Source organism: Ptychodera flava, chromosome 2 (genome assembly GCF_041260155.1).
Source record: "Ptychodera flava strain L36383 chromosome 2, AS_Pfla_20210202, whole genome shotgun sequence".
Lineage (NCBI taxonomy): Eukaryota > Metazoa > Hemichordata > Enteropneusta > Ptychoderidae > Ptychodera > Ptychodera flava.
In genome coordinates this window covers 52,921,462-52,934,295 of record NC_091929.1, presented here as the reverse complement: position 1 = coordinate 52,934,295, position 12,834 = coordinate 52,921,462, and the positions used below count along the sequence as shown (strand labels likewise).

At 38.9% G+C, this 12,834-nt stretch overlaps 1 protein-coding gene across 1 annotated transcript; it reads right to left on the bottom strand.

The window, feature by feature from the left end:
- Positions 1-8,875: 8,875 nt before the first annotated feature.
- Positions 8,876-9,643, bottom strand: LOC139150940 (uncharacterized). The gene is made up of 2 exons (XM_070723427.1): positions 9,413-9,643; positions 8,876-9,040 (listed from the first exon to the last, which is right to left on the bottom strand). Exons 1-2 carry the CDS (start codon positions 9,641-9,643, stop codon positions 8,876-8,878), a joined length of 396 nt encoding a protein of 131 aa, XP_070579528.1.
- Between the last annotated feature and the right edge of the window lie 3,191 nt (positions 9,644-12,834).

The window sequence follows — 12,834 nt, the reverse complement described above, 5'->3', positions numbered from 1 at the left end:
AAAAACCTGTTTACGATATCACGTCACAGTACACTGAAAATTCTTGCGAATTCATCATTAAGGAAGCCAATTCACACAAGTTTCTAAAGTCAGTAGGGATATTTGCTTGTTCGTAGCAATACACCACCAACATTTCGCCGTTCAGGAGTGCCTTACTCGCTCTACATTGTAAAAAAAGCCGTATGCTTTTGCCGTGACCTAACTTTGCAAATTCACGGTAGACTTTCCGCAATAGTCGTTGGAGATTTTGTTCAATATATCATGCGTGCTGGAACCGCAATTATCGATAATCACACAGGCACCTACAGCCAAACACGGATTTCCAAACTTATCCGTAACTTGAACAGCCTCTTCGAAATAGTTCAGTAACTCCAACCCGTTTGGTGGGTCAACGATCACATCGGAATGATCGACACCCGTTGCACTGATACGTTGTCATCAAGAAGTTTTTGTATGATTTCGTGTTTCCTTGGCTGCCGCCTTTAGTAAAACTTGTTATGTTGTCGACAACTCTGGTGCGTTCTCGCACTGGTCTATCACCGGTGGGGGGGGGGGGACATAGCGACATTGCACTTTTATATATCCGATAGTTACGGCTAATAGACTATACAATATCGAAGATAGATTGGCTCGGCTAGATCTATTAGGTGGTGAAAACAGAATCTAGTATCGTCTAGTGTCGATATTAGAGTCCCCAAATCACCGATAAGTATCTGGTAAATATCGGCGATTTCACAGATCTGGCATACCGAAGCACAGGGCAAGTCATTCTACTATCGTCTAGTATCGATATTAGAGTCCCCAAATCGCCGATAAATATCGGGCAAATATCACAGATTTCACAGATCCGGCGTACCGAGGCACAGGGCAAGTCATTCTAGTATCGTCTAGTATCGATATTAGAGTCCCCCAATCGCTGATAAATATCGGGTAAATTTCGGCAATTTCACAGACCGGGCTTGCAATGGCACCCAAAGCAATTACAGTGAAATACGATCAAGCTACAGAACTTCATAAAACAAGGTGTTGTTTTAATCGATGTGTATCAGCGATTTTACGACACTGGGCTTGATGTGGTCTTGTTTACATATTTAATCAGCTACATGCTCTCAGTTACATAACGCACAAGGGCCACTCCATGCATGTCTGATAGATAATCATAAAAAAATCACCACACCTTGCAATGTTATGTATCTTTCTTTTTTATTCGTGATGAATAAGTGAGCGTGCATTCAGACACCTACATATAAAATTACCCGAATAGCTTAATTTATGATCCTTGACACTCACATATAAGCTGTGCGTAGACCCCAGTAATTGTGCCCTGGCGGGACCTTGCCCCACTCTTATTCAGTCAATCACACCAGTCGGCCACCCCTTAAAGCTAGTGGCACACTCCTCTAAGTACTTCCGTGGCGATATACTTGACAGCGTCACCTGGCGTACAGAAGCTTGTCGTCAAAGTTGCCTTACATAAGGGGCCGAGATTAGGGTTCGTGTGACTGCTAGCTGAATTTGACAGCGGGCATTGCAGTCTGTTGTGCCGTCTTTAACTTTCAAGTGTACAATATAACATACATCACTGATCGATCTTCTGACTGACGAGGTTTTAAACTGCTGCCTTATGAACATTGAGGCGACTTAACCGATCCAAATGCCTTTCGCAAACTTGAAAGTGCTCATACTAAGAAAGACATGAGTAAAATGTCAGTTGAATCTGTGTGTTGGTTTTTGAGAAGAAGATTTTTAATGATTAAATTGCGATTTTCGCTATATCCAATACGGCGAACAAACCTTCTGACTGACCCAAACGCCTTTCGGAAATTAAAAAGAACTACCACTAGGTATTATGAGTGTACAATTTTAGTTCAATCTGTGTATTGGTTCTGGAGGAGAATGTTTTTAAAGATTAAATTACGAGTTTTGCAAAACCATATACGGCAGCCAAACCATGTGACCGATCCAAATGTCTTTCGCAAATTTGAAAGAGATCACACTTTAGATGATATACATAAAATTTCAATTGAATCTGTGTGTTTGTTCTGGAGTAGACGATTTTTAAGAGTAAGTTACGATTTTTGCAAAATTCAATATGGCGGCAAAACCAGGTGACCTATCCAAATGCCTTTCACAAACTTGAAAGAGATAGCACTATAGATGATGCATGTAAAATTTCTGTCGATTCGGTATGTTTGTTCTACAGAAGAAGATTTTTAAAGATGAAATTACGATTTTCGCAAAATCCAATATGGCGGCCAAACCGAGTGACCGATCAAAACGCCTTTCGCAAACTTGAAAGAGATCACACTTTAGATGATAGATGTAAAATTTTAGTTTAATCGGTGAATCGGTTCTGGAGAAGAAGATTTTTAAAGATTAAATTGTGATTTCACAAAATCCAATATGGCGGCCAAACCACGTGACCGATCCAAATGCCTTTTGCAAACTTGAAAGAGATCACACTTTAGATGATAGATGTAAAATTTTAGTTTAATCGGTGAATCGGTTCTGGAGAAGAAGATTTTTAAAGATTAAATTGTGATTTCACAAAATCCAATATGGCGGCCAAACCACGTGACCAATCGAAATGTTTTTTGCAAACTTGAAAGAGATCACTGTAAGGACGACATGAGTAAAATTTGAGCTTAATCGGTGTTGTGGTTCTGGAGGAGAATATTTTTAAAGATTAAATAACGATTTTTTGCAAAATCCAATATGGCGGCCAAACCACGTGACCGATCCAAACGCCTTTCGCAACCTTGAAAGAGATCACACTTCAGATGATAGATGTAAAATTTTAGTTCAATCGGTGGATCGGTTCTTGAGAAGAAGATTTTTAAAGATTAAATTGTGATTTCACAAAATCCAATATGGCGGCCAAACCACGTGACCGATCATAATGTTTTTTGCAAACTTGAAAGAAATCACTGTAGGGATGACATGAGTAAAATTTGAGCTCAATCGGTGTTTTGGTTCTGGAGAAGAAGATTTTTAAAGATTAAATGAGTATTTTAGAATATCCAATATGGCGGCCAAGGTCACATGACCGCATGCGATTTTATTTGCAAATTCTAAAGACCTTAGGTCATGCTTGCTATACAAAAAATTTCAAATCGACTAGACCCCTAGGTCTTCTGAAGAAGCCATCTTTAGGTTTTTGGAAAATCCAATATGGCCGCCAGGTCACGTGACTAATCAAAATTTCAAGGGTCAGGTGCACGAGTACTAATTGGCTCCTATAAGCCCTGCAAGTTTGAGAAGTTTTCGTTCAGCCGTTCGAGAGATCTAGGTGAGCAAAGAAACGGCAGAAGAAGAAGAAGAGGAAGTCAGTAGAACTTGAGCAATAACAATAGGGTCCCAGCCGGTCGGCTTGGGCCCCTAAGAAGAAAGTTGAATTCCTACGAAACCAATAGGGGCCCAGCCGGTAGGCTTGGGCCCCTAATTAAAGCTGCAAGCAGCGTTGTAGGGGCCGAGCAGTCGCATAGTTGATGAGACACATGATGCGTCACCATGAGATCTGCTATAATACCAAAGATGAAGGTGTTTGCACTAATTGTTGCCTCTTGTTTAGGTACATACATGTATTTGAGGTCAAAGGGTATAGCACTGTTGGTTACTGAGTAATGGACAAATATGTATATTTGAGGTTAAATGTCATCGAGGTCACATGACATTTTGTCCAAAAAATTGTATCCCATAGTTATCCCTATATACCAAAAATCAGACCTCTAGCTCTATTGGCTTGCCCAAAATTAGATATGTGCATTTTAAATGAGGCATGACATATGGTATGGTACCATTAGGTCTCCCATCATACCAAATATGAGGGGTGTAGCTCTTGTGGTTACAGAGTTATTGACAGATACGTATATTTGCGGTCAAGGGTCGTGTGACATTTTGTGAAAAAAATTGTTTTCAATAGTTATCAATATATACCAAAAATCTGACCTCCAGCACTGTTGGCATGCCAGAATTAGATATGTGCATAATCAATGAGGCATAGAAACATGCTAGGGTCATAGGTCAAGTTCATCCTCAAAATATTGATTTGCAGTTTGATCCCCTGTTGGTCATTGTTCAGTAGTCACTAGCCCCCGCCCCCCAGGACTCTTACATAGGCCAGAATAAGCATTGGTATAGCTTAGCTGCAGAGGTATAGGGTAGGTCAAAGGTTATTGAAAAATCAGAAAAATAATACTTTAAGGTAAAGGGCGACGAATTCGGACGCGCACACGCTTTAGAACGTTTCTGCGCAGATTTAACTCCAGCCTGCCGCAAATGGGTTATTTTGTTGCGCATGTATTTAACATCACCTGTCATTGGTAAATTGCGCTTTTACCTAATTTTTTGACCCAGTGTCTTAGACATACATGTGACCTATAACCTTGTCATATTTTGACCCCCTAGGAAGCTGGTTTTTATTCAATATGAGCGAAAAATTAAGATTTTCTCTCCATTTATATGGCGCAAATTACCCATTCACCTGGAGATATTGTAAAAAGTAGCGTGGTGACACCCTTTTATTAAAAGTGTAAACTAAATGGTATTATGTCAGGAGTTTATTCGCCAAGTTTTGTCAAATTGACACCATTCAAAGCAACAGAAGAAAGTTCGAAAATTATGAAGTGATGTAATTTCGATATCATCATTTTGTAATCGATAATTATGTTAAAATTTCTTCACAAACATCATGAAAACTGTACATTCGATAGATATGGATCTTAAGTCTTGGTATTTATTATAATTAACTCATTTGCGAAGCGTTTTATAAATGCTTTCTTTGTTTAAGTGAATTATATCATTTTTATTTATTTCTAACGACGCCATTTTGACGTCCGCTTCCATGAAAACGAGCGTGGTGACCCCATTTTTTATTTCATTTTTGCACTTGCACAACTTCCAAGGATATTTGTGCAAAGTTTCAAGAAAATGACACCACAATTTAATTTTGACGTAATTCGTAGTACTTCACCTTAAAAATCTTCTTCTCAAAAACTGCCTGGTCAATTTCCTTGAAATTTAATATATAGCATCTATTTATTATTGTCTATAAAGTTTGCGAAAAGATTTTGGATCGGTCAAATTTTATGGAAATGGGACAATAAAAAACATTTTCATTTCAAAATTGTAGCCAGGTCACATGACTAATTAAATATTCAAGACTAACATGCACTACCTCTCATTGACCTTAAACATTGTACCAAGTTTCAAAAAATTTCATTGAGCAGTTTCTGAGATTAGGACGGACAAAAAAACGGCAGAAGAAGAAGAAGAAGAAGAAGAAAGTAGAATTTGAGCAATACCAATAGGGGCCATCGCCCATGAGGGCGCTCGGCCCCTAAATAGTAGAACTCGAGCAATAACAGTAGGGGCCTAGCCGGTCGGCTTGGGCCCTAAGAAGAATATTGAACTCCAGTAAAACAAATAGTGGCCCCAAGCCGCAAGGCTTGGGCCCTAAAAATTGAGACATGATTCTTGAAGTTGGCCGGCAATGTTAGCCGTAAGTTGCGAACAGCCTCCGTTGTGTTCCCGGCGTTACACGGGCTAACCGGCATGTGAGCATTTTTTCTGTTGTCTGTGATTTAATATAGTGAATAAGTAACCATATCAAAATTAGACTACAGTGTATCAAAATTGGACCACATACATATCTCACATGGATATACTAGGCTTATATTAGATAAAAGATAGAAACAGTTAACCACTGGCTAAGTACAAAGCAGGGATCAAGGTGCGGGCCCGGGTATGGGGTGAGCGAATCCTTGTTCCCAGGAATGCCAGCGCTTACAAACAGGCGAAGTTGGTCAGTTTTTGTTTTATTGTTATGTCCCATTAGCCGAAATGTTCTGCACCTGTGAATGCCAGACCCCTGTCCATAACAACGGAGAAAACATCAGTTTTGCCGTCATTGAAGTCAATTGAATTGGACCATTGATACATGTCATACCGTCGTACCGATCGACACGATCGCAAGCGTAGCACTCGTCGCTGACGTGTAATGCATACCATACAATGTCAGCTTAGAGAGTACGGACATAAGCGAGCACGTTCATGTATGGATGTGGTTTGACGGACTGTGGGGCCTAAAATACTAGACATTATCGTGTGTTGCAACGCATTTCTTTCATTTTCGACCAAAATTGGTGACTGTGGTATTTTACAACATAACATGCACTTTAATAGTTTGCTAGTAACCGTTTCAACTCACATCGTTTGGTGTGGACGTTCTCAACTACCAAAAATCCAGTCTTTGTGGACTGGCAAGGTGGAAGTGTAGATAATACTTAGAAGAGCCAATTGTAGATTTGGGATAAAGAGGAGATAATTTGTTTGCGTTCCTGCCAGCCTTATCCGAAACATTCTTTGTAGTTTTATCGCCCTCGTTCACGCTGAATATTCATAGACGTGGGCACTATCCAGTTCTCAGGGCCTAAACCGGATAGTGACCACGTCAAAATTTGTATGGCCAAAAGCTGGAATGCAGGGTGTAAATTTCAAGCAAATCAATTATATAAAGTGGTGCGAAGCGATGAATGATTTTAAAGGCAGTTAAAAAAATAAATTTGATGCGAGCATCAACCGGCGGCCAGTGCAAATCAGTAAGAACAAGTGTGATGTGATTGAGTTCCGAGTCCGGGAGACATGACGAGCCGCAGCATTTTGAAGTGATTGTAGGCGGTCCAGCTGAGTCTTTCTAACACCATACAGGAGACTATTGCAATAATCAAGCTGAGACGTAATGAATGCATGAACCATCGTTGTATGTTTGTCCAATAATGAGTGGATCTTGCCAAATCTAGATAATGGGTAGAAACCTTTCCTGCAGATATGACTAATACAATCAGAAGCAGAACCGTCATGGCTGAGCATTACAGCAAGATTGCGAACTGCAGTGGAGTACGGGGCAATATCAAACTCTTGTATCCTAAGGCTGGAAATTTTCACCGCATCTGATCTCAGGCGTGAGGAAAACTGAATCATTCTTGTCTTATTTTCGTTGAGAATCAACATATTGGATCTCATCCACCTGCGAATTTCATCTACGTATAGCTCAAGAGAAACTTGAGCTTCATCGGGTCTATTGCATACAACAAATCTGCGAGTCACCCGCATACAACATATAGTTGAAGTCATGCTTGACAATGATGTTTTCAAGTGGCGCTGTATACAGTGTAAAGAGAAATGGTCCAAAAGCCAAACCTAAAGGGACGCCATATGTCATATTTGTACTGGTGATGTAAATGAGCCTATATTTAAACGCTAATTACGATTGTTGATATAAAATCCGAACCATGGTAAAGCTTTGCCAGTGATGCCAAAACGGAATTGAAGGAGTATATCATGGTCAACTGTATCGAAGGCAGCAGACGAGTCAAACATGACAAGGAAATCATCCTTCTTTTCGTCGAGAGCAAGCATGATGGTATTATGCATATGCAGAAGGGCAGTCTCTGTGCTGTGGTGAGCGCGATACGAACTTTGGAACTTGGTTAACAGTGAGTGGTAGAGCCAGGTGAATGTGCAATTGCAAAGCAACAACCCGCTCAAGCAATTTCGATAGAAATGGCAAATTTGACACAGGTCGGTAGTTTTTCAGACTGTTTGGATCAAGGTCAGGGTTTTTCAACAATGGCTGAATGACGCACGTTTAAAATGACTGGGAACGACACAGTAACATAGTCATTCAATTTAGTTTTTTTCAGATTTTATCAAGTTGTAATAGCTTGAAACTATACGGCCTGTTGATTTACTATTGCTAATGTGCTTTATCCCCACTTTGAGAATGATTTGCTGTAGTTGTTATAATGATCTGCAAATTCGATGTCAATATTACCAATGGTAGCACCAGATATCGGGTAAACAGCAGCTCGTTGGTTGGATATCGATATCAGAAATAGTAAAAAAATCACCTCATGATTAGGGTGTCTTATTCGATGGGACGGTTGCTCAATTCATTGCTACGTTAATGGTGTATAAGGCCGCGTTCCAAAAAATGGTGAAGGGGGGGGGCTGGAGGAATCAAGGGGGGAATTCGAAATTTCTGGGGGTAGTAGAGGGGGGGGGGACTTTGAAATTTTCCATAAGGTGTAGGGGGGATCTGAAAATATTTTGGTACCAAATTCCTTTTACTTTTCCAGGTTCCACAGTTTGGTAAGAAATTCATTGAAAAATGAATAAAATTATTATGTCAGCCCATTGCTACGGCTACTTGCACAAAGTTTCAAATCATCTTACAGATACTGCTGGCATGTTGTAAATGAAAAAAAAAAACAGTTGTTGAAAATCTGATTGGCATAAATTTTAATGATTTCCGATAAATTGATAAAATACAACACAGGTGGATACTTTGGAAAATTCTCCAATAATTAACTTTGCACACTCCCTGAACATTGCCTGGTAATTGGCTGATGTGATGTAATGATGTTAAATCAGCGAAAAGAATGACCTGGACTACTGTAATTTTTCCATGGTCAAACAACTAGTCTGTGTAAAAACATTAAAATGATCTGATGATTCGAAACTGTCAACACTTTGAAATTAAAGTGTTAAAATGTGATAAACAACTCCAAGAAAAATCTGTAAAAATACAAGTCTAATATATTAAATAGACTAAGACTATCTAAATAAAAAAGCAGTAAACTCTGAAATAAATATCTGCAAATAGATTTGTCCTGTGAAAAGATGAAATACTGTTAAATATTTTGACACTAGTTTCCATGAATGGCAATGTCAACTCAACATGAACTGAGAAGTACTTTAGCAAGGTAAATACAAACTTAAATATTAGCACGTTAGAATTGAAAAAAAAATGTTCAGGTGAAGGTAAAGTAACTCTGTATGTCTTTCCCATTTTGAATGTGGTCTTTTATATCTTTTACAACTCACTACCCTCCTTTATGTTTTCAGAGTCATCTTCCTCATTGAGCCTAGCTTTATCCTCTTCCTCCTCCATGCTGTTGTCATCATCAGTGTCCTCAACATCACTTTCCTCACTTTCATCGACATCGTCATCCTTTTTCTCCTCCTCAATCTCTTCCGCCTCATGATCATGATCATCATCATCAGTTTCATCACAGTCACCATCACTTGGAGTATTATTGCTTGAAATACCTGCACCTTTATTTCTAAAGTGCTCTCTCTCTCTCTCTCTCTCTCTCTCTCTCTCTCTCTCTCCTCTCTCTCTCTCTCTCTCTCTCTCTCTCTCTCTCTTCATTATTGCCAGGAATTGATTAAACTGCTCTTCAGCATCCTCAGAAAAGCATTCGATGGCAAGCAAATATTCTATTCCCTTCTTGTGTAATTTTGGTCTAAGCTTAAACCCTTGTAAGTTTAAGTCACCAAGGTTCAGTTTTATTTCAGATTTCTGCAGATATTTGCAGGAAGTAATGAATTCTAGTACAATTTTATGTACTTTCTCTTCATTTTTCAACACTAAATGTAGAATTCTTGATGCTTGTATTATTTCAACCTTCTTCTTTCTCTGCCTGACCTTCTTGCGTTGCTCTTTCTTTCGACCTTTCCTTCTTCTCTCGGCTACATTAACACGTGTTGAGGGAAACCGTTTACAGAGAACCATTGCTGTGTTTGAAATCTTATCCTCTAGATTTTGTGTGTACTTCTTCTGCTCATGTAAAGCTGACATATGCCCATCAATGAATTTGCACTCATTGTTCGCCCACCTATATAGATGATGATCTTCGTTGAATAACAGCTTTCTCCGATTAGCTAATCGTTCTAGCACTGCCTCAATTTGAGAGAGATTTGATGCACTTCCTTTGCAGTGTTTTCAGCCTTCTTCGCATCTGCCAGCTTTGGAGTTTTGGGTACACTGGAGTACTGATGTACATTGACAGCTATACCACTGCTGCCCTTTAGTTGCTTCTCTACTGTATTGGTGATATTTTGAATATCCTGAGTGACCTCCCACCTGAATTTCCTTTGATGTATCAAGTAATTTTTGAAGTTCACAACTTCTGAGCGAACTTCTTCATAGAGCTCCTTGGTAACTTCATTGAAAAATTTTAATCGTGGGCTGAAGGCATTTGGTATGCCATAATTCTTCATCCATTCAGGTTCCTCTTTTGCTTTTGATACAAAACAAATCTTCCACCTTGTAAACGCATTTCTGCAATTAAAAAGTCAACAATAACATATCAGAAATCAGAATGCATGGTATTAAAATGTTAAGTTTGATTTGTTCTTGTTTTACAACACTATGCTACTGTTAAACTCTGATATAGTTTCAACATTACGCTTGTAAAATCATTGGTTTGTGTAAAAATCGTCTGAAAATACTACAGCTGAAATAGCCAAAAACACAAATAAACACTTCACTATAACAAACGCACATGCAAAAAATCAGTCCCTTCCCCTTAAAACAACATCAATCTGACTTTCAAATTTTATCCAATCTATATTTTGACATATAAAAATGTCAATAGGGTGATATTTCTGAGGTCATATGTTTTAATACTTGATAAAACATTGAAATACATACCTTTCTGAACTCTGTTTGCGTTTGAGGTTGATGAACTCTGAGCCACAGTACTCGGGTTACATGAAGTGCCTGGCCTGGCCATTTCCAAAGCATTGTGAAACCTTAGCTTGTGCCCATGTTTCAATGCTAGACCAGTGTCCACCAAAAGTTGATTGATTTCTGAACTTTTCATTGATGTTAGCTGGTCTAAATCGTCGTAGCCATGATCTTCAAATTTAGTAATGTATTGAGCCAAGTTGTGTGATCTAAGCCAGCTCGACTCAGCATTGCTTTGTTCAGCCATGACTTTGGCGATGTCAACTCACTCACATGCTAAATATGAACTTCAGGACCCCGGGTCAGGGGTCAAGGATCAAATATCCCATGAGTCCATGTTATCAAATATGGCAGCTTACCAGTACAGCTAGCACATGTACTTCGTCGTTCTCAGAGTCAGACAACCTCCACGTAAAGAACATTTATACGTGTCAAATTTCAGTCATCGTCAAACAGCCATTGACAGGCGATCATTGGCAGCGAAGTATTCAAGAATCGTAAGTTAGGTGAGTGATATAAAAATTCAAAGATCTCATCGCCTTCTGAAATGAATGTTGTGTTGAAACAATGAATGTATAAAACAATGTACTGCAGCTGTGCATATTGTATTTCATCAATTTCAAGAAAAACAAATCATTGGGCCAGTGTTTACTGCAATATATTAAATGTTGCGCATGAATTCAGAAGTAAACACTTCACAGCAACATGAAGAGATTTGTTTTGAACTTTCTATGACTGTCAGTAGTAAATCAGTGAGTTTAAGCATGGTGACTCCACGTGAGGGGGTGAGCCAATATTCAGTTTATTTTATGCCACGTTGTCATGTAATCACATTCACATTTTGCCACAGAAGTCTTGTTTTGTCAATGGTAAAGTTTAAATCACCGACAGTGATTAAATTGTAACTAGTTGAACAAATCAAGGGCAATACTGCCTCAAATGTTAGACATCAAGTACACATATATATGTTAAAATCCCGAGAATTTTATATTAAAATTCTTATTAAAGAACATCAGAAAAATATATGGCACAGGCACTTATTGTTTTAGTATTTCAGGTCAATATGGACGTCAGTAGCACCCAGATTGACACCTATGAAACCAAGGGCTTCAAAACAAAGCCAAGAAGAGGAAAAAACCAAAGTAGATCCGAAATTAGATATTTGTCAAAATACTCTGACAATGTCAGTGTTTCCTGTCAGCCATGTATTCTCCAAAACAATGAAGAAGTTCTTCAGGATCTTCTTACTGAATCAGAAAAAAGGAACAATTTTTCTGAGACTGAAAAACTGAAGGGTTTGCTTGCTGTGTTGGATGAACTCCAAGGCCCCTATGTAAGTAGAGATGGCAGCAAGATAGTGACAAGAACTTTTATGACATTCAGTGAAGCGTATGAAACTTTTCTTGGACAGCAGTCTCTTCATGTTGGTGGTACAGATACGCATACTACATTTAAAGAACATCTGCTACATCCAAAGTATGGCCTTAGTGTTATTGTATGCACAGTAAGTTCAGAAAGATATGTCATTCTGCGATCAGATGATACTGACTTTGATGTGTTTTTAGACTACATAGCACAACAAGAGATACAAATCACAGAGCGATTACCATTAAACTCTGACAATGTCAACAAAATTCTGAATACAATGGAAAGTGAGTGGGACCGAAAGGTAGCCCGAGTGCTACTTGGTGCTGGTAGATAAAGAGCACAATTAAAGTCCTGGGTATCACAGACACCAAGATAAAGCAGTGGACCTCTGAAGTTATTGAAGTTGTGCAAGAACAGAGTAATGCAATGCTTGCAGCAGAAGACCTAACAAATTTGCGACTACAGGCAAAGATAAAAGATCTTCAAGCACAAATTAATGCAAATGAAGATAAAATTACAATTAAGCGAGGCATATGGTCAGACTCTGCTATTGAAGAACTGATAGATGCCAATGAAACAATGAAAGAAAGACTAGCATATTACCAAGAGCTTACAGACCAACAAACTGAAAGAAGCAAATATACTGTTCAGTGTATGAGAAAACGACAAGCTGACCACTTAATAGAGTCCAACAGAATAAAACATCGCAAATTAGGGGAAAAAGTGGCAGACCAAGTGCCTTGGACAGCAGTGATGAAGAGTTTGTTGCAGCTTGTGTTGAGGAAAAATCAACATACCATGGTAGAAGACACAACCCCATCATGTACACCAAAAGACGAGTTAAAGTCCGTGACCTCAAAGCAATAGCAAACTTCAAACTGAAGCAGCAGGGGAAACTTTTAATTCGGTCTGCGTCAACAGTTTGGCATAGG

Excerpts from the sequence above, each read along its gene's own strand:
- LOC139150940 (XM_070723427.1), bottom strand. The coding sequence starts at position 9,643 with ATGTCAGCTTTACATGAGCAGAAGAAGTACACACAAAATCTAGAGGAT. Across the intron at positions 9,041-9,412 it reads TGTTGAAAAATGAAGAGAAA|GCGGAAGAGATTGAGGAGGA; the intron begins GTACATAAAATT and ends CATGATCATGAG.